The sequence below is a fragment of the Ursus maritimus genome, unplaced genomic scaffold (assembly GCF_017311325.1).
Source record: "Ursus maritimus isolate PB19 unplaced genomic scaffold, ASM1731132v1 scaffold_2, whole genome shotgun sequence".
NCBI classification, from domain to species: domain Eukaryota; kingdom Metazoa; phylum Chordata; class Mammalia; order Carnivora; family Ursidae; genus Ursus; species Ursus maritimus.
The window spans coordinates 4,676,220-4,696,683 of NW_024424452.1; the positions used below are offsets into that span (position 1 = coordinate 4,676,220).

Genomic DNA, 20,464 nt, shown 5'->3' on the forward strand with positions numbered 1-20,464 from the left:
AGTGTTCAGTGTACAAGTCTTTCACTTCCTTAGCTAAATTTATTCCTAGATGGCAGTTCCTTAGAAAAACATAGAGTTACTGTATGACCCAGCAATTTCACTCCTACATGTCTACCCATAAGAACTGAAAACAGGTGTTCCAACAAACATACGTACACACATGTTCATAGCAGCACTAGTCATAATAGCCAAAAAAGTGGAAACCACCTAAATGTGCATCAAATGCTGAACAGATACACAATATGCGGTCTATCCACACAATGGAATATTATTCAGCCATAAACATGAACGATGCACTGACAGATACCACAACATGGATGACCCTTGAGAAACATAATATTAAGTGAAAAAAGCCAGTCACAAAAGACCACATATAGGGCGCCTGGGTGGCTCAGTTGGTTAAGCAACTGCCTTCGGCTCAGGTCATGATCCCAGGGTCCTGGGATCGAGCCCCACATCTAGTTCCTGGCTCAGTGGGGAGTCTGCTTCTCCCTCTCCCTCTGCCTGTTACTCCACCTGCTTGTGTTCTCTCACTCTGTCAAATAAATAAATAAAACCTTTAAAAAAAAGGCCACATATTATATGATTTCATGTATATGAAATATGTACAATAGGCATGTCTATAACTTGTCAAGGGATAGGAAGGGGAGAACGAAATGTACGGGGTTTCTTTCTGGAGCGACTGAAATGTTCTGGAATTGGATAACTGTGATGGTTGCATAATGTGATGAGTATTCTAAAAACCACTGCATCGCACACACTTTAAAAAAACAGTGAGTTTTATGTTCTGTGGATTTGACCTCAGTAAAAAAATTAATGCAACAATTCAGAGATGAGGGTCCCTCAGGGAATCTTGAAGGTACTGGACAAGTGCCCCAGTGAGCAGAACCAGCCGACCAAGGAACCCCCTCCACCGCCAAGCACGTGCATCGGTAAAATGATGTCCATGAGGTCTGCTGATCCTGTCATTTACCAAACTATCCCTACCTGCAAAACCAAGTCTCTGGTGACACCAAGTACCTGTTGTGGGGTGCCCTGGGGCTCTCCCCCAGGGTCTCTGTCTAAAAGGAAGGCTTGAGGCTAGTTTCTTTGTTTGCAAGTCACATCCCATTTTTTTCTCCTCCATTATTTCTGGTGTATTGGGCAGTTATGATGATTACTGAGCCAAGTCTTTCTTAAAATGACTTGATTATAGGCATCACCTGGGGCACTTGTTAAAAGAACAGATTCCCAGACACGCTCCCCAGGCCTCTTGAATAAGAAGCTTCTGATGCTCATTTTCAACAAGCAGCCAGCTGATCCTTGTGACAGCGCAAGCTTGGACAACATGGATTCGACCCTGGGACCCGCACATCAGAGAGAAGGCCACCGCACAATTCCTAGGTTTCAGCTACATGCAGCGACACTAAAGTCCAGTCCTAATGCGATGAGTTCAAGTCTCCTGAGAAGCAGGTGCCAGGATGGGCCTGACACCCACAGCGGAAGTTATGAGAGGTGCATTTTCTTGGCCAGCATAACTAAATTCCTAGGAAAATTCCGAGTGGTTCAGCTGTCCAATCCATACTGCCCAAGGTTGAGAGATGACGTCACGTACAAGGGAGGTTGGGGAAAGGAATCTAGTGATGGGTTCAGCCACCATCTCATACGGTAGGACGAGAGAGTGGATCTGGTGGACAGCTAGCAACCTCCACTCCGCAAAGGTAGGCGTAAAGTGCTCGAACCTTCGAACTTGGTGGTAGCACAAGACAGAGGAGCACAGAGGCCAAAGGTTCTCCTTTCAGACACCTTAGTCAAGCTACATGTATGGCCGAAAATGTGTTTAACCCCATTCTGTGCCTGAAGAAACCAGGGCTCAGAGGGTTGAATTAACTTGCCCAAGGACACAAAGAGAATGTCTGTGGAATTCCAAAGCCCACGCACTTAACCCCCCCCCCCCCCGCAATTCGGACTCATTCCCAGCCCTCTGCAGTTAAGGCAAACATTTCCAAGTTTTGGTTTATCTGATTACAAAGTTAATACTGCATGTTGCAAACATTTTAAACATCATACTCATTCAACAAATATTTATAAGTCGGCTTTCATGTGCTCTCTATACCAGCGCTAACAGAAACATGATGCCATATTTCTGCCATAAACATAATTTAAGGAATCTTAGCTACATTTAGAAGAGTAAACCGTTTCAGGTGAAATTAATTTTGGTAGTATATTTTATTTAACTCAATATATCCAAAATAGTATCAATATCTAATTAATTTTAAGAATTAACCACAAATTTACTTTCTTTTTTTTTAATATGTCTTCTTCACGTACAATGTACAGCACGTCTTCATTCAGCCTAGCCACGCTTCGAGCACTCAAGAGTTGCAAGTGGCTACAGGTTACCATCAGACCGCATGACTCTATAATTTAGAAAATCTAAGTCTTCTGGGGTGCCTGGGTGGCACAGCGGTTAGGCATCTGCCTTCGGCTCAGGGCGTGATCCCGGCGTGATCCCGGCGTTATGGGATCGAGCCCCACATCGGGCTTCTCCGCTATGAGCCTGCTTCTTCCTCTCCCACTCCCCCTGCTTGTGTTCCCTCTCTCGCTGTCTGTCTCTATCTCTGTCAAATAAATAAAAATAAATAAATAAATAAAATCTTAAAAAAAAAAAAGAAAATCTACGTCTTCTAAAATCCCAACCCCCAGATACAGCCACTCTTAACAGCTAAGGGCACAATCCTGCAGATATCGCCTATAAAAATACACAGATGTATGTATTTGTGAATTAATCAAGAATCTTTCAGTTGCAGGTGAGAGAAAATCACCTTAAACCAGCTTGGGGGGAGAAAAAGGTTGGGAAGCATCTTTGACTTACAATTCAAAAGCCTGGGATATATAAAAATAAAATGAATGAATGAATGCATGCATGCATGCATGCCCAGGATATAGAAACCATCCCCAGGCACGTCAAGATCCAGGGCTCAGACATCATCCGGACTCGGAATCTCTTCATTCCTCAGCTCCTCCGTGACAGCACTCTCCACCCCAGCAACTGCAGACTTATCCCCCAGCCTCAGCTGGAAAGAGAGATTCTCTTTCCAGTAGTTCTGAAGTCTTGGAGTTGGGTTCCTTAGGGTTCACTGGGTTGGGGTGTTTATCTTCAGCCAATCGCCGTGCTCGGCTGAGTTCTGGTCCCTGTCCCTCGCTTCTCAGGAACAAGTATCTCCTTTCATCCCCCCCCCCCCCCCCACGTTCTGCCTGGTGCCAGAGCAACTTCCTTGCAGTCTCCTGTTTGTCCCGAGGCTATATGCTAGCCCTTGACATAGCAAAACAGAGAGGGGGTCTCCTAGTAGACCCTTACCTTCAGCCCTTCACCCCTGAGACCCTCAGGGCAAAGGGCTCTAATGCACCTTAGCTGCCCCGCGGTTGCTGCCCCTCTAGCCTCTGACCTGGAAGTTCTTTACAACCTGTTGGCTCTTCCATACTTGAAGATATTTCTGTATTTTATCCAGCATTTTTAGTGAAAGCAGAAAGGCTGGTCTGAAAGATCTGGCCCGTCACGACCAGAGATAGAAGTTCTACTGTGCACTTTTTAAAAATTAACTTTTCATTAGACAGGTAACAAGAACACCCTGTCTTTGTAAACAAGTAAAACGTGGGCAATGTTGGCAAGTAGATCTGCCGAAAGTGGGCTTCTCTTATCGTCGTCAGGGCTAATTCAAGTCTGGTGGCCTTTCATTATAACTCAGAATGGTTCTTTTAATTAAAAACCCTACAACTAAATCGAACTTTGAAACAACCCAGATAGGGCGAGATCTCCTTTGGCCATCACCCCACTTCCGGGACACACGACTGACACCTACAAAGCCTCTTGTGGTCACACCTACCTTCCACCACCAACCATCCTGACTTCTAACGTCCTAGATCACTTTCCAAGAGAGGTTTTCAAATTAGGAAAATATATCGTAAAAAATTGATTTCCATCTTCTCTTAAATACTCAGAAGTTCTGGCAACACTCACCTTGGCCCGGGTGCCCAGATACGGCAATGATCACCCCTAGGAGTTCCCTAGTTTGGCGCAGTCCTCGGTACCCCCTGGTGTCTAATTCTGGAAGCTTCACCCATTGACCACACCTGCCTGGTCTCTAAAGATGTCTGAATTTACATCTCCTAGTTGGCCAGTCCTCTGCTGAGGCTATTCAGGCAGTTTCCGGATTTTCCTTATTAAAAACAAACAAACTATACCCAGCATTTCCATAAGGGTGTGTGTGTGTGTGTGTGTGTGTGTGTGTGTGTGTCCGAGAACACTGAAAACATAGCCCACACAAAACCTTGTACATAAATGTTCTTGGCAGAAACGTTCATATGAGCCAAAGCGTTCAAGTGTCCATCAACCGATGAACGGATGAACAAATGTGACATAGCCATACAGCGGGGTAGTATTTGGCTGTAAAAGGTAACAAAGTGCTGATTCATGCTACACCATGGCCGAACCGCACACACATGATGCTGAGTGAAAGAAGCCAGTCACGGAAGACCACGTCCGCATGACTGCATTTACACGAGACGTTCAGGACGGGCAAATCCAGAGAGACGCAGAGTAGATTGGTTGCCGGGGGCTGCGGGGGAGACGGGGTACTAGTGGGTGCTGGATTTCTTTTGGGGGGATGACGAAACGTTCTGAAATAGACGGTGGTGATGTTTGTTTGCACGACTCGGTAAACATACGGCAACCACCAAATCGTGCGCTTGAAATGAGTGAATTGGGCAAGTGAAATCGCTCTCCATAAAACCGTTACTTCAAAAACAAACCATACAGCCACGAACGTCTTTGAACACCTCTTTTGGGTTCTGGAATTGCTGGGCCATGGGGCCATTTTACTTCTTCATTTCTCCAGAGTGGCTAAACCAGTTGTCCACACAAACAGTGTGAGCACTGTTTCTTCAGACAATTAGCTACTTTCTATTCTGCCAATCTGATGGGTAAATGGAAATCATGGCATCTCTTTTTAATTTGTATCTCTTTTTAATTTGTGTTTCCCTGGTTACCAGTTTTAGAATCTTTTTTTTAAATTGGTTGTTTGTATTTTCTTTTTCTTTTTTTTTTTTTAACAAACTGAGGGCTTCAGAGGGGACGGGGGTGGGGGAATGGGATAGGCTGGTGATGGGCAGTAAGGAGGGCACATATTGCATGGTGCACTGGGTGTTATACGCAACTAATGAATCATCGAACTTTATATCAAAAAAATTAAAATAAAAAATTAAAAAAAAAAACAAAATAGGAAAAAAAATAAAGATTTTATTTATTTGACGGAGATAGAGACAGCCAGCGAGAGAGGGAACACAGGGGCAGAGGTAGTGGGAGAGGAAGAAGCAGGCTCCCAGTGGAAGAGCCTGATGTGGGGCTCGATCCCAGGACCCTGGGATCACGTCCTGAGCCCAAGGCAGATGCTTAACGACTGAGCCACCCAGGCACCCCGGTTGTTTGTATTTTCTATGAACACTATCTGTTCGTGTTCTTCCCTCATTTTTTTGTTGGGATGTCTTTTGATTAATTTGTAGTTTTTGGTACATTCTATATGGATATATTTCATTTTATACTCTGCACATATTTTCTCATATACAGATTTTTAATGTATGTAAAATACTCATTAGCAAGACCCTGGCACATAGTTAGTAAACAGGAAATAGCATTCTTGCTATTAATAGGTGAAAAGGCAAGAATTGGTAAAGGTGTAAACAATTCACATACACCTACATTTTTCCTTCCTTCCTCCCTCCCTCCCTCCCTCCCTCCCTCCTTCCTTTCCTCCCCTCCCCACCCCTCTCCTCCCCTCCCCTTGTTTGTTCACCCAGTCATTCACGGCAAAAACCACCTTGGGTCTGAGAGGAGCGAAGCCATAACTAACTAGTCCCTGGAAACTGGGTGGAAGGCTCCTTCTGGGACGGAGCCGTGCTCCAGACGTCCTCTAACAACACAGCGATGGGAGAGCTTCTTTGCCATGCTTTTCAGAAACACTTGGCACCAGAGCCGACCACCAAGCACGAGCAAGCGCTCATCTCCTTAGTTTCATGGGTGTACCCCCACCAAGACAGGGAAGCAGGTATTTACTTTTACTTTCTTACTTCCTTACTACTTTCTTACTTACTTTACTTTCTTACTTTCCTGATCTGACCTCAGCAGATAAACACATAAACAGGGAACACAATCAGCCAAGAATAATGAAATCAAAGTCAAAGAAAGGGCAATTCCCTTTCTAGTGCATGGCTCTCAAAAGCAATTTAAAACCAGATTCCTAAGAGGCTCACTTGCAGGCTGGTTCCTCCCCACCCGCTACAGCTCTGGGAACCCGGCTGAGCCCTGCAGGGGCCCAAAGAAAGCCACGGGCTTGCGTGGCTGAGAAAGCCCAGGTCGTCGGGACCCTTTCCGACCAAGGGTGACCCCTACACGGCAGCTGCATGGGCTCATGCTCCTCATCTTGAGGAATGCCCTGAACCCCCAACGTAAAAAAAAGGAAACACACACATGGGAATTCCTTGGGCAGGCTGGTTTGGTCTGGTCTCCCGGGTCATGGCGTTTGGCCAGGAACAGAAGAGCAGACAAACCACAAGGTTCCATTTCATCCCTACAAGTTCATCTTGGCCCTTTCGTGCTCACTGTTGGATGCGTCTCTCATGCCTCACTTCTAGCCCAGGGGAGCTCAATGCCACTGTTACCGGCATCTTTCTTTCCCAAAACTAGTAAATGAGAACTCCAGGCAGACAGCTTCCATCACGTGGAGCCAAAAACACAGAGGGAAGCAGACAGACCCCCGCTGTCGGCAGTGTATCTGTTAAGAGGGTGCCTAACACTGTATTCAAACTCCTTACCCCATCACTGCAGACCCACAAGGAGACCACTGCCACTCATATTGACTATGTTTTTAAAACAGTCCATAAAGTCTATAAAACTGTTTAGAAAAAATTTATTTGAACATATGAAAGGAAAATTTAGACCCCAATAAAATAGAGGAGCTCCTGGGCGGGGACCGGCGGTCCTCACGCAACCCCCTGCCCAGTTCCCTGCCCTGCCCGCACCAGGCCCGGCTTCGAGCTCACGGAGCTCTCAGGGACACCGGGTGGCGGGCGCCTGTCACATTCACGCGCAGAGACGCCAAAGGGACTTGCAAATGCTGCTCATCACAGCCGTGCTCGGGACGGCACGGGCTCCTCGCGCGTCTGAAACGACACAGACACGGCTCATGGAATCCGCGTCTCGGCAGGACACCCACATGGCTCCGCGGGCGCTGTCCATCCTTCGTTTCATGTGTCCCATCTGGGCTTCTGCAAACGTGACTCGGCGGGAGGCCCCCCAGCCTGCGACGCCGCGCAACTTCCGCACCAAGACAGTCCTGCCAGGGACGAGGGGCTGCTGGCTGCCCCCAAAAGGTCCTCTTCGATGGGGTGGCTCCCCCCTTCTCTGGAAGACTTCCTCCGGCCCGGCGGACGGCGCACTGCCCCTCGGCGGCACTGAGGCCGGCCTAGCGGATGGGCCTGAACGGGAACGTCATGCCCGACATGAACGTGTGCCCCGGGTGCGTGGGCAGGGCAGGGTGGGCGGCGGGGTGGGCCGGCACGGCCCCGTAGCCCAGCGGGGGCGTGTGGATGTGAGGGTAGAAGCCGGGGGGCAGCGCCGCGTGTGGCGCCTGCTGCACAGGGCCCGAGATCACCAGCTGGAGCAGGCTGCGAATACAAGGACAAGGGTTAGGCACACGGCGGCTGGGCTGGCCTGTCCCCTTGTGGACGCGGCGCCCCGGGGAAGGGAGAGCAGGCCTGGGGACGCTGTGGCCTCACACATGCACTGGGAGAGGCATGGGATGCACACACAGAACACGGAGGTTTCCAGAGGGGGAAATCTGTCAACTCGCAGCAGATGGGGATGGCTTGTGGCTGGCGGATGGGGGGTGGGGGTGGAGGAGCAGGAGGTGACCTGGAGGTGGCAGGACTGAGATAGAGGAGGGGCCGGCAGTAGGAAAAGCAGGATCCTGCAGGCAGACAGTTCAGGGGGAGAGAACTGAGGAAACCACAGGGCAGGTGCCCAAGGCAGGGCAGGGACAGGACCACGGAGGGGGGTCAGCACCAAGGCTTAGAGTCCACGAAGCTCTAGGCACAGGCTCAGCATCTGTGGCCTGGGAACCCCCACATCTAGTTCAGCTCCCATTATCTACACTTAAGAGGGTTATGACCAAGGCACCACAGCAAGCAGGACAGCAGGCCACAGTGTTCTCAACGTCACTCGTAATGACTGAGTCCCAACTGAATTCCAAGCACAGACAAATGAAAACAGGCCTTTTGGGGACTCTGACATGAGCATGGATTATAGGCCCTACCCTTGGGATGGTCCAGGCCTGGACCCAGCCCTTACCCACCTTTAGGGGCCACCCCTCCCCCTCCCTCTCTGCAGAGCTCCCAACCCTCCTGCTTACTTGCTCCTTCACTTCTGGGGTGAGAGCCTCCTGTACCCACACTCCAGCCCTACGCATCACACCCAGGGTCTCCGCAGGAAGACCCCGTCACTCCTTCGCCAACTCCCGTCCACCCACGACCAGCCCAAGCCCTGGGTGCCACGCGCCTCCTCGGGCCTGTGCTCTCCTCTCTGTGGCTCAGGACATCCATGGCCTCAGCCTCCCTCCTGGAATCCCCTTCGGTTTCCAATATTGGTCTTTCTGAAACTCCCTGAAGAGTTTACTCTGATTGGTCCCATCCTCGCCAACCCCACATGCCCTCCCAGCGAGATCAGCAAAGATTCCTAATTTTCCCACCACCATGAGCTTCCCAGGCCTTAGCAGGCCCACATCCTGCAGTCAACCTCAAATACCCAATCACGCCCTAACTGGAGAAACTTCTTGGGCCCTCTCCTCTTCAGGACAGAGGCCTCCTTTCCCAGTCCTGCCTCTCCCCTTTCCCCCCTGCAGACAGACCGGCTCTGCTCATGCTCTCCAGCCACACCCCAGTGTCTAAGCTGGTCTCTCCACATCACCAAATCTGCCTGCCAGGTCCTGTTCACACCCATCATTCACCCTGAGGACTTCCCCGTCCCACGAGGCCACACCTTCCCTGCACAGGGCCCTGCTTGGTCCAGGACAACCCCAGGCCACTTTGCCCTGGCTACTGTCAGCCACCTACTTGGAGCTCTGAGAGTGGGGGCTAAGTCTTCTGCAGACTGACCCTCACCCCCTCCCACCCCCCCGAGGATAAAGTCTGGTGCTCAGAGCCCACAGGAGGGGCTCGGAAAGTAAACCAGAGGCACGAAGAGAGCTGGTGCCTTCTAGGGGCCTGGAGCTCTTCGGAGCCCTTTTCATTTAAGTTATTACCACTTTTATAATTCGGGGTGAGAAAGTCACTCAAAATAAGCAAACGTAGAAATAAATCTAAGGAGGGTATTACAGAAGCAAAATTTAAGTCATATGTTTGGTTGAATACGCATACCCTGCCAGAGATAAAAGGGGTTTCAAGAAGTTTCCAGTCTATTTGGAAAGACAATTAATGGAAAAGACTATCAGAGGTCAAAGAAGTTTTCCAAGTGACTCCCTGTTCCCGTCTTTCCCCGTGTCGCTGCCAGGCTGCCCCTGGGGGGCTGGGTTTTGGGACGCATGTGTCAGCAGGACAGGGCCCAACACAGGCTGTGAGAAGGTTCCACTGGGATTCCAATGGGGACCCCTGGTCATAATGCTAATATGAGAAAGGATTTAGCCCCTATCACTGCTCTAATGCCCTGAAACTCTACACGTTAAATAGCAGCTGTGCACCAAGAAGGGAAATAGTGCAGAGAGATTACTGCAAGAGGAGCAGAAAAATGCCAACTTATGCTAAAGATGTCCTCAGATGCCAGGGAATTTTCCTAGAGCCCAGGGGGGAAAAAGAAAAAAAAAAAAAGAAAGAAAAGAAAGGAACAGTGTGGGCTCCTGAGGGACACATGGCGCTCTGGACAAGCTGTCCGTTCTGCTGACAGAGTATGTCAAGTGGGACCATTCTGCTCCCCCATGAGCCAGCGCTCTCCAGACACCTGACCGAAGCTGCCCTCCCGCCGTGGGGCCCGGCGCCGAGATCCCCAACCACACAGCAGCACAGTCCTTGGCCACAGCTACTCTCGCCGTCAGCCCGTGAGCTGGTGGTATCTGGCCGCTCCTCCGGCCTCGGGTGATGCGTGTTATCAGCCTGCCACACGTGCCCAGGCTCGCCGGGCAGGCTGCTGTGAGCGCCCACAGCGCAGGGGGGCCTGGCGGGCTGGCTCACCCTCTGTCCGTGCCGCCAGCCAACACCAGCGCTGGAGCCCCAGCCCCTCTGTCCCCGATAAAGGCCAACGTGAGCCTCTGAAGGAAGGAGAATGTTAGTAATCCTGCCAACTTCACTCAGTTGTTTTCCGTCCCTGTGCACACTGGGAGTTCTGCCCTGCAAGACAAACGCTTCCTCCCTTAGTCGCCACAATTACTGTTTTGGGTGGATACATAATTTCTGTCCTTCTCATGTATCACTCCTAATTTACTAAGTATCCCCATGCTTTGGGGCCATGAGGTTGCTTCTGGTTTTTCGCTACTAATGATACTGCATTTGCCTGAAACGTTTCCGCACACACAGCTTTTGCTTCTCAGAGTCCCTGAAATTAATCAGATCAAGCGCCATTCCTATGTGATGGGAAGAGTAGTAAGCGGAACAGCAGCTAATATTTCTCAGATACTTGCTGCACACCCCAAGTACCGTTCTAAGTGCTTTCTGTGTTTTTACTCGAATCCTCACAGAAATTCTGCGGGGAGGGGGGCAGGCGAGGCAGGGGGACGTGAGGTAGGTCGTACGGAGAGCAAGCAGCCAGCCGGGACGTTTCCCCAGGAGCCATGAGACCACACAGCCCTGCTCTTCACCACTATCCACACTGCTTCCCCCAAATGATGACAATAAGCACCATTTATGGACAGAGTCCCGCGTGCCAGGGACCAGGCTGGGAATTTACAAACAGCACCTCATTTAATTCTCACTATGACCCTCTGACACGGGTGAATTCTTCCCCCAGCTTTATCAGGGAGGAAACCGAGGCTCAGAGGCAGGCAAAGCGATTGCCGAAGCATCACGGAAAACCGGTGAGAATCATGCTCAGAACCCACTCAGTGCTGCCCCCCATCGACAAAGCCTCACCGACATGCTGTGCCCTAGGGCCGAAGCTCTGCAGGATTTCCCAAAGGGCTGTGCCACTCACACTGTCACCACAATGTGTGTGCACAACGTCGGAAGTCACCATGAACCATGTATGCTAATTTAGCGAGTGGTCAATGACTCTGAGCCCTCTGGTTTCTTCCCCGAACTCCCAGGCAAGATGGCCACACCTCTTCAATTTACTCTCCACTTGGGCCTTCTCTCATGTGGGTCATGCTGTCCTATCCCCCACTTACCATCAGGTCCTGAGGGGGCTCCTGACATACAGAAGCTCGAGACCCTGCAGCCCAACCCTCCCCAAGGACGCCAGGACAAGGGGTCTACCCCCGTCCCCTCCCCCCCCAGCCCAGCCCGGAGTCTTCGAGAGCACTTACTTATTATGGGGCAGCCTGGAGCACAAGGTTCTCAGGTCATCTGAAATCAAGGAGATACATAGTAAGGAACAGACTGGAGACAACAAGGTGAAATGTTCACTGAGTTCTTTTCAAGGATGCTGGCAAGAAAGCAATAGTGTCTTAACTACATTTTCCTGGCGTCCCTTAGAAACTGTGCTCTCTCTTCCTTCGATTCTCGCTTTAACAACTAGGCCCCAAACAGAATACGTGGCTCAGGAAAGGGGGCAGGCCTATTGGTCACTTGTCGGACGGCTGGGAAAGGGCCCAGAGGCAGGGCTCTCGCTGAGCGGATCAGCGGCCTGAGGCACCAAGTGGGAAGCGCATCACAGTGACCGCTGCCTCGGGCCACAGTCCAAAGTCACTAACCCAGCACAGGTGCTATTAGACACTGGGAGTGTTCCAGCACCGAAGTGCAGGAGAATCATGGGCCCAGAAACAGTGCTGGGAATGCTTCATGCACTTGGACCTGTGCACTGTGGTGTATGTAACTTATATCTCGATGAAAAAGAGGACTGCAGGAAAAGAAAAGATCCTACACGAGGAAAGATGGTGAGGGGCCATCCTTGCTCTTGAGGAGTCCCCGGTCCTGGGCAAGGTGGCCAAGAGATGCATAGACATCATGGCCGGTGCTCTACCCGGGTCTGCTCTGCGACTTCACCCTGGTCCCCTGTGCTAAGAGGAGAGAGGTCGTAGAAGAGCAGAGAAGAGTTATTCGTCCAGGACTCCCTGCTTTCCTTCGGGTGGTGGCGGCCCCGCCCCGGGAGGGCCTGCGCCAGGGAGTCACCCACCTCTCGTGCACAGCAGCGCCCCGGAGGCCATGGCCACCTGCAGAGCCTGCGCCAGCCGGTCCAGAGAGAGCTCGATCTCCTGGGAGGCGTTGAGGGGGTTCAGTTCATCCGCCAACCTGCTGACCTCCTCGACCAGTGGCACCATGTGGTCGAACAGGATGAGCCCCAGGCGCCCGTAGAGGTTCTTCTCGGTCAGGTGCACCTGGAGCACCATGAGGACCTGCAGGACGCTGAGGTGGAGTTTCGAGTACAAGAGGTGGGAGTCTCTGTCCATCCCTCCCGAGTCCTTTGTAACTTTGGTAGTGACGTGGCCATTAGACAGGGAGGGCTTCTTCTTCCTCTTGTAAGCCAGAGGGGCCTTCACACACCAGCGGATCAATCCCGTGAGCGGGGTGAGCTCTAAAAATCCTATTGGGAGATTGGCTGCAATCGGAGTATTTAAAAAAGTGATGAGAATCAACCTCGGGTCCTCGAAAATCCAGCCGACGATCATTTCAAGCAAGTCCAACGGTGGGATGAGGTCATCTGCCAACAAAGACGCTTTAAGTCAGATGTGTCTGCAGCCCCGGTGACGTAAGGGGATGGCGGGGAGATGGGCCCCACGGGTGCAGTGCTCGGCACCTGACATTCAGACTACATGCTCTGCTGGTCTGTTTTCTCTCCCCTTTCCGGGAACACCCCCTCCGTGAGGGCTGGGACTCCTACTCAGTGACTCTCCCCAAAGCCAGGACTGTCTGTCCACAGTAGGGCTCAAAAACTTACTTGTTAAATAAACAATTACCTGGAAAACCACCACGCCTTGAAGTTCATCCCACGGGTCAATTTAAATAAATTCCCACACTCTTTAGGTCCCAAACTGCCACCACAGCCAGTAGGGTCTGTCCCTCCGCTGGTGTCTCCTCTGTGGCCCAGTGATGGCTACAGTGGCCTTCACAGAGCAGCTCAGGGTGCGGTCAGTGGTCAGTCGGCTGCGAAAAGCCATCTCAGCCCCAGATCTGGAATCTTTGTCTAAGCACAGCCTGACCGCCTGTGACCCTAGAGACCTGGCACGTTCTACTGCCTGGACAGAGCACAACAATAAAAACAAATGCTGATGTTTATTTTGGGTTTACTATGTGCCAGGCACTGGTCTAAAGTCTTTACACAGATCAACTCACTCCTCCAACAACCCACCTGTTATCGGAAGGAGGAGGCACGGTGATATTAAGTCACTTCCCCAGGATCATGAAAAGTGTGGGGTAGGCCCAGATGTGGCCCCAGAGGGCCTGGCTCTTAACCACTCGGCTGCACTGCCCGCCCTGGGACTGGCACACAACGCCCTGAAGTTGTCTGCAAGCATGGGAGCAGGTCCCCGGCCTCCTGTCTCCGGGGCTGTGCAGCCCGCAGCTCACAGGGAGCTAAGGATGATGGGGCCCCTTCCGGGATGCTGAGGCCAGAACCAAGCATGAGACAGGAGTGTGGGGTGAGTGGGACACGTGTGGGCGGAGGCTCCTTTCTCCAGAGACATGGCCCTTCTTCCCTGAGACCACGCCTACTTCCTGATTGGGTGTTTGACGGTGCCCTACCCTTCTGTGATAAACGAGGACAACAGGAGGCAGCTGCTGTCATCGGTGATCTTCACTTGGCAAAATAAACGGTAGGGGACTCTGAGTCTGGCCCCTCGAGCCCCCCTGATATGTCTGTCTGAGGAATGCGTCTCATTCCCGCGCGTCCAGCATGTCACCCCCTCCGGCCCCCCATCTCAGCAGAAGCGTCTCCAAGAGCCTGAAAGCCGCGAATGCCTGAGTGTACAGCGAGCGTGTGTGCTTGAGCGAGTCACCTCCATGACCGTCCTCCTCAAAGCCCCAAGTTCTCTGCACCACTTGGGCAAGAGCAGGTCTGTCTCCCGAGGTGAGCCGCTTCCGTCTTCCGTGTCGCAAGCACAGACTCCCCAGGAACGCTCTCCTGTCACCAGAGGCTCCCAAGAGCAGCATCGGGCACCATCCTGACTGTGGACTCCAGCTCCACTCCTAGAGCCCCCACCAGGTGCCCGGTGACCTCCCCAGCTCCAAACTCACCAAGCTGGACACGTTAAAGATGCACAGCTTTCGCTTTGTCGATCATACCTCCAACAAGTGGCTGTAGAACAGTCACTGCCACAGCACACGGCCAAGTGGCTTAAGAGAAAAATACCACGTCTCATACCCATTCTAGAACGCTGGTGATATTCTCTGAACATCACCGCCTTTTGCACCCTGTCTACTCTGTTCCCAGTGTTGAGGGCAAAATCCGTCCTTGTTGGTCTGGAATAACTGATGGCTTGGAAAAGCCACCGTGATGCTGTGCAATGGGTTTAACGAAAACTTTCCTACGGGCAAACAGAGGGCCTGATGACTGCTCCCAGCTAGGAGCCGCTCTGAGGAAGCCTTTGCAGGAGAGCACCAGGGAGAAGCCCACTCTAGCAGCAAGGCACCCACCGCGCACAACACTGCCTCCCAGCCCCCGGGGACGCACTGCTGAGACAGAAACGGCTTGCAAGTACATGTGACTATAACACGCACTTCAGTGCTCATACTCTGTCCACACAAACTTTCCTAAGAGAACTAAAAAAATCAAACAGCACGGAGAAAAAGGTACAAATAAAAGGAGAATCAAATTAAAAAAGAAAAAAGGAGAATCGAATATAATCACGATGCTGCTGGACTGAACACAAGCGGAAATGTTGCTGAAGGCTCTCCAGCTACTGGTTTAGCTATCAGAGCAGAGTAAGAGACTATCTGTCCCTCAGAGCGGCAGGAGCCAAGGGCAAAGGAGGAGGAACCTGAAACAGAAGAGCAGGCTTTGAGTCCGGCTCTGCAGAAAAAATGCTCACCGTGGTGAGGCCTGAAACTTCCCACGTGGAAATCCAGGGCCAGAGCCCCTTGCCCAGGCTGTGGGGCTCACACAAAGACACAGAGGTGAAAGGACGCAGTGCTCTGTAAAGCCTTGTCAATCCATGGTCCTTGGAACCCATCCTGGGGAGGTGAGTAGGCCGCAGAGCCTGGTGAGTGTGGGTCTGAGACTCCTGCTCTAATTTAACCAGAGCCGGTCAACCTGCACTGGTTTTCTTTAATCGGAGCCTGCATAAAATGATCTGACCAGAAGGCTCTGATGCTGGACGGGACAGGGGACATGGGCTTGTCCCAGCTGAAGTCAAATGCCATCTACTGGCTGCCCTGAGGACTTCGCCTGGCATCTTCTGAAGAAAGCCTCAAAAATGTCACCACAGTAAAAGCAACATGTGTGCCTCCTGGCGCAATATGCCCAGGACACGTCTAGACAGGACTGTTGACAAAAATGTTTAACTTGAGTCTTGCACAAGGAAACAATCAGATAAATCTAAATGGAGGGATATTCTGCAGAACAACAGGTCCGAGCTCTTCAAAAAACATCAATGTCCTAAGAGATTTTTTTAAAATGCTACATCTGTTCAAGATTTTAAAAGACCAAAGTGACATGACAGCTACATATAATGTATGATCCCCGATGGGATCCTGAACTCTCCAGACCCTTCAACTTTTTTTTTTTTTAAAGATCTTATTCATCTATTTGACAGAGAGAGAGCGCGCGCACGCATGCACACACACACACGCACAAGCAGGGGGAGCGGCAGGCAGAGGGAGAGGGAGAAGCAGGCTCCCCGCTGAGCAGGGAGCCCGATGCGGGGCTCGATCCCAGGACCCTGAGATCATGACCTGAGCTGAAGGCAGACACCCAACCAACCGAGCCACCCAGGTGCCCCTCTTCAGACCCTTCAATTTGGGGGAGGAAAAAGGCTATAAAAGACATTATTGAGACAATTAGGGAAATCTGAATATAGGCTATATAAGAAATAATAGAATTCCCTCAATACTTAGTTACTTAGGTGTGATAATGGTATCATGGTTACATAAGGGAATGCTCTTGTTCTTGGGGGGAGACATACGTGCTTAAGTACTTGGTACGTGACGCTGATAACAAACTCTCAAAAGTTCAGGAAAACCAAATACTTCGGAGTGTGTGTGTGACGGGGGAGAGGAAGACAGGAAGGAGAGAGAGAACACGGCAGTGTTAACAGGTGGTGAACCTAGAGGAGAATCTCGCAACTGATAACAGTCTTGCCACTTTTCCTGAACTTTTGATATTTTCCAAAATAAAAAGTGAGGGATAAAAAAAAAAAAAGCAAGTCACGTCTGGGGAGAAAGCCACGTCTTCCCCAGACGTCAGACGCCAGCATTTTCAGGCTGTGTCCGCCACTTGGACCATCCCTGAGTCAGGCAAGTGAGAGTCACTAAGGAAAGCTCCCTGCTGGCAAATTCCAGAAGTCCAGGTGGTCCCTTCCTTTCACTTTCAGCCTAAAAGAAAACACATATTTCAGAGGGAAAAAAGAAAAAGGCCAAAGCATCCACTGGGCCTTTCGCCTGGGTGTTTGGTGGAGATGAAAGTGGCAAGCATCTGAGCCTCTTTAACAGCCACAACGTGTTCCAAGTTTACCTGATGACAGGTCGTAGAGCGCGGTGACGGAGGTCACGAGCTGGCAGCAGAAGCGAGGGCTGGCACTGAGTGTCTGCTTCAGCGTCTGCACAGATCCCGGTACCAGGCAGCAGTAGTCATCCACGAGGGCTCTGGCTAACCTCACACAGTAGACCACAGGCGTCCTCTGCAAAGAAGCCACAGTCCACATAACTACAGGCGTCGTGAGCTAGTGGACGACAATGACGGACGTACGGTGGGGACCACCAGGGCTGGCAGCACCGCTTCCAAGAGGGGAAAAAGATGTTCAGAGCTCACTTTGAACCAGGGCCCGGGCAAACGAAAGCCCACAGGCCCAATCCATCCTGCCACCCGTTTTCTACTGATACATGCATCTGCTCAGCTGTCTGCTTACTGCGTAAGGCTGCTCCCTACACCGCAAGGGCAGAGGTGACTGCTTGCGACGGACTGTATGATCCGCAGAACCTGAAGTATTTACTCTCTTGCCCTTGACATAAAAGGCCTGCGGACTCTGGCTCTGAAGTTCACTTACGAAAGGTAACTTCTGACTTCAGGTGACAAAATGACAACTTTTGTGACCCTGTAGGCGAGACTCCAAAGGTAGAAATAAGCGGTTGCTACCACTTTAAAGAGCTTGCGGAGAGTTTGTGAGCGCTCCTGGGATTCTAGAGCACGGCTTCCTCACTTTCTCTCACAATCCTGCCCTTACAGGTTTCCACAATACTTTCAAGTCCTACATTGCCACCCTCCCCTGCCTTTTTCCTTCCCACTCAGAGGCCACATTCAACAGCTGCTCAGGGTGCTCCAGTTCCAGGGCCCCAACGTGGCCTATGGGGGGTGGTGGTGGGGTGCGGGAGAACTGCAAGGACACAGCAGGCTAGATTGTTCCTTCAGGCTGAAATCTGCCCCCAAACCTCAAACCAGCCATCCCCGCCTTCCCTAGCAGGAAGCTGCAGCCCCTCAGCCCGGTGTGGCAAATCCCGACTCAAACCACTAAGAGCCTCTCCCGTCATTGACATCCGCTTTTATTTGCCAAAAAGCCAGCACGACAGCGTCAGGAGAGAGAAATGGGAAACTACATGATGAATTCCAAGATGCTAAGCCTCACTTCCCTAGGTGATCAAAGGACAGAGGTAATTGTGACATTAAATTCAACACGCATGATCAATTCAGAGGCCCCAGAAATCAGACTGGTGAGAATTAAGATGCAGATTCCACTGAGACTTACCTGTGTACCAGAGAGGACAGTGTATTTTTTTTCTAGCCAAATTTTGAGGATAAACTAATTTTAAGGAAAACATCTACACACAAATTGGGGAAACAAACGCAACACCAAAGGCTTCGAGTACTTGAGAATGAAGCAGGTTTGTGAAACTGAACATGGTAAATTCTGTTACCTTAGCTGAGAATCATGTTAATCTGAATTCTGAGTTAACAATTACTCTAAGTGGATTACCCATTTTTGAAAGGCTCTGAGTAACAAAAAAGCAAAACAAAGTGAACCTTTCAAAATATCATCTAACACAAAAGCTACTGATACTGATATTTAAAAACACTATTCTAAGGCTCTTATGTCCACGTCCATTAACAGAGCCACGGATCTTTGTAACGTCACCCTGGAACAATGCAAAACAACCCACATGCTTACAGACCTAACCGTATAATTTGACTTACAATGATCTTTAATATATATATATATATATATATATATATATCCTATCTTTGAGGCCGCATCATGCATAGCTGTTTTCAAAATACTACTTTATCATTTTCAACTAAGGAAAATGATTTTTTTGCTTGTTCTGGAAGTGAAAACTCTTCTTTTTTTTCATTTAAAAGCTATTTACCACTTCAAACTATGGTTTTGTCAGGAATGGTTACTACCTGTATCTAAATGTAGGTCTAGGGTATTAGCACACAGGGTAGTGACATCAAGGAGGTTACACATAAAAAAAGGTCTCTCCCGAAATCCAATTAAGGGAAAATTCCTGACACTAAACCCCTCTTCAGAGACCCTCAGGAGAAGGCTATTTCTAGAGAAGTACCTGGAGCCAGGAGGCTGCACACTCCAACACTGGGATTCGACACACAGCCACTGCCATGGAGACCAGTTTTCCCAACAAGCTCATCCGGCTGTCATCAGCCTTGTTCCCTTGGGGGCTAAAAAGGGATGAGAAAATAATCTGCCGGACAGAGTCCTTGGTTTGCTCCTGGAAATAATTGCACATGATTTCAAGAAGTTGGAGCTCCTGAAGTGAATTCAACCTCTGAAAAACAAATCCAAGAGAAGCGATAAGAAATTTAGCTTTAACGTGCGCATTAATCCATACGGTAAGAAAACAGGAAATATCCAATTTTCCCCCAGGGAACTGTTCACCCCTCTAAAAGCCCGGGTCCCAGAGGGAAGAACTCTGCTAATCCCAGGAAATGTCACTATACAGAATTCTCCATCATCCTGGGGCACTCGGGATGATGACCCACAGCGGTCTGAGACTCGGGTACAGCCCTTTAACGTCTCTTCCTGCAGCACCACTGAAACCGGGCGGTCGCACCCCCGGCAAACAGGCACACAGCAGAGCAATGCTCAGGAAGCCAGAGCAGGTGGACTGGGGCTGCTGCGAAGGAGCTCGGCAAGGGCGAGAACGGAGCCGCTGGTGGGAAGAGGCTCTGTGGTTGGCAAAGGCTTGTCACCGCGAGGGGCGGAAAAGGAGCGGGAGTTTCCTTCTCGCGGACGCGGGCATCCCGGCCGCCCGCCGCACCTTGGGCTGCGCGCCTCGCTCCTTGGGCACCTGGAACACGAACTCCTCGAGCAGCTCCACGGGACCCTTGTCCACGATGGGCAGCGGCGCGCTCTGCAGCTGGCTGCTGAAGTAGATGTCCAGGTGGTACAGCACCTCCTTGGCGGCGCTCAGCGCGTCGCGGCGCAGCAGCGAGTGGCGGATGTCGCTCATGGTGCGGCCGCTGCGGCCCGGGGCGCCCGGAGCGCGTCGGGACTTCCGCCCCGGGCCCCGCGGGCGCGCCCGTCGCCGCCGAGACAAAGGGGCCGCGACCCGGCCTCCGCCCGCCGACCCCGGCGCCCGCCCGCCCGCCGCTCCCACTCTGGCCTGCTCAGGGGGCCATCGCCGCCGCCGGCCAGCGGGCGCCCGGCTGTGCGACTGCGGCGCCACCGAGGGCAGCTGGAGCCCGACACCGCGGAGCCGAACGGCGGCAGAATGCGGAGCGCGGCGACGGCGGCCCACAGGGGCCAAGCGGAGGCCGCGGCGAGGGCCGGCTCTCGGGAGGGCGCCACCTGGCGGCTCGGCCCGCCGGCGCGGAGGGAGGTACGCCCCGCCCCTCAGGCCCCGCCCCCGGGCCCCACGGCCGCCCTAGTACCTGGGGCCGAGCGCGTCCACAGCGGCGGAGCTGGGCTGCCGCCCCCACCGCTGAACTCTCATTGGCCTTTGCGCTCCCTCCGCCAGTGCGCAGGACGAGAAGCTCCCCCTGCTTCCTTTGCGCGGCGCTAGAAGTCGTCTATCAATTGATATCACCGCGCTTTTCCACCTGTAACACAGGCTTGGTGGTGCAGGGCCCTGGCTCAGGCCTCGACAGGCCATGTCAAAGATTGTTATCTAGTCTGGAACTCTT

The 20,464-nt window shown here is 51.6% G+C and overlaps 1 protein-coding gene across 2 annotated transcripts; it reads right to left on the reverse strand.

Annotated features, from left to right (window-relative positions):
- Nucleotides 1-6,928: 6,928 nt before the first annotated feature.
- CUNH7orf26 (chromosome unknown C7orf26 homolog) lies at nt 6,929-19,815 on the reverse strand. 2 transcript variants are annotated; one of them, XM_040634756.1, is made up of 6 exons: nt 19,630-19,815; nt 18,886-19,107; nt 16,841-17,006; nt 12,350-12,874; nt 11,541-11,580; nt 6,929-7,701 (listed from the first exon to the last, which is right to left on the reverse strand). In XM_040634756.1, exons 1-6 carry the CDS (start codon nt 19,789-19,791, stop codon nt 7,500-7,502), a joined length of 1,317 nt encoding a protein of 438 aa, XP_040490690.1. In that variant the 5' UTR covers nt 19,792-19,815; the 3' UTR covers nt 6,929-7,499. The 2 variants fall into 2 exon arrangements, with proteins under 2 accessions (XP_040490690.1, XP_040490689.1); XM_040634755.1 differs by having other exon boundaries at nt 19,600-19,814.
- Between the last annotated feature and the right edge of the window lie 649 nt (nt 19,816-20,464).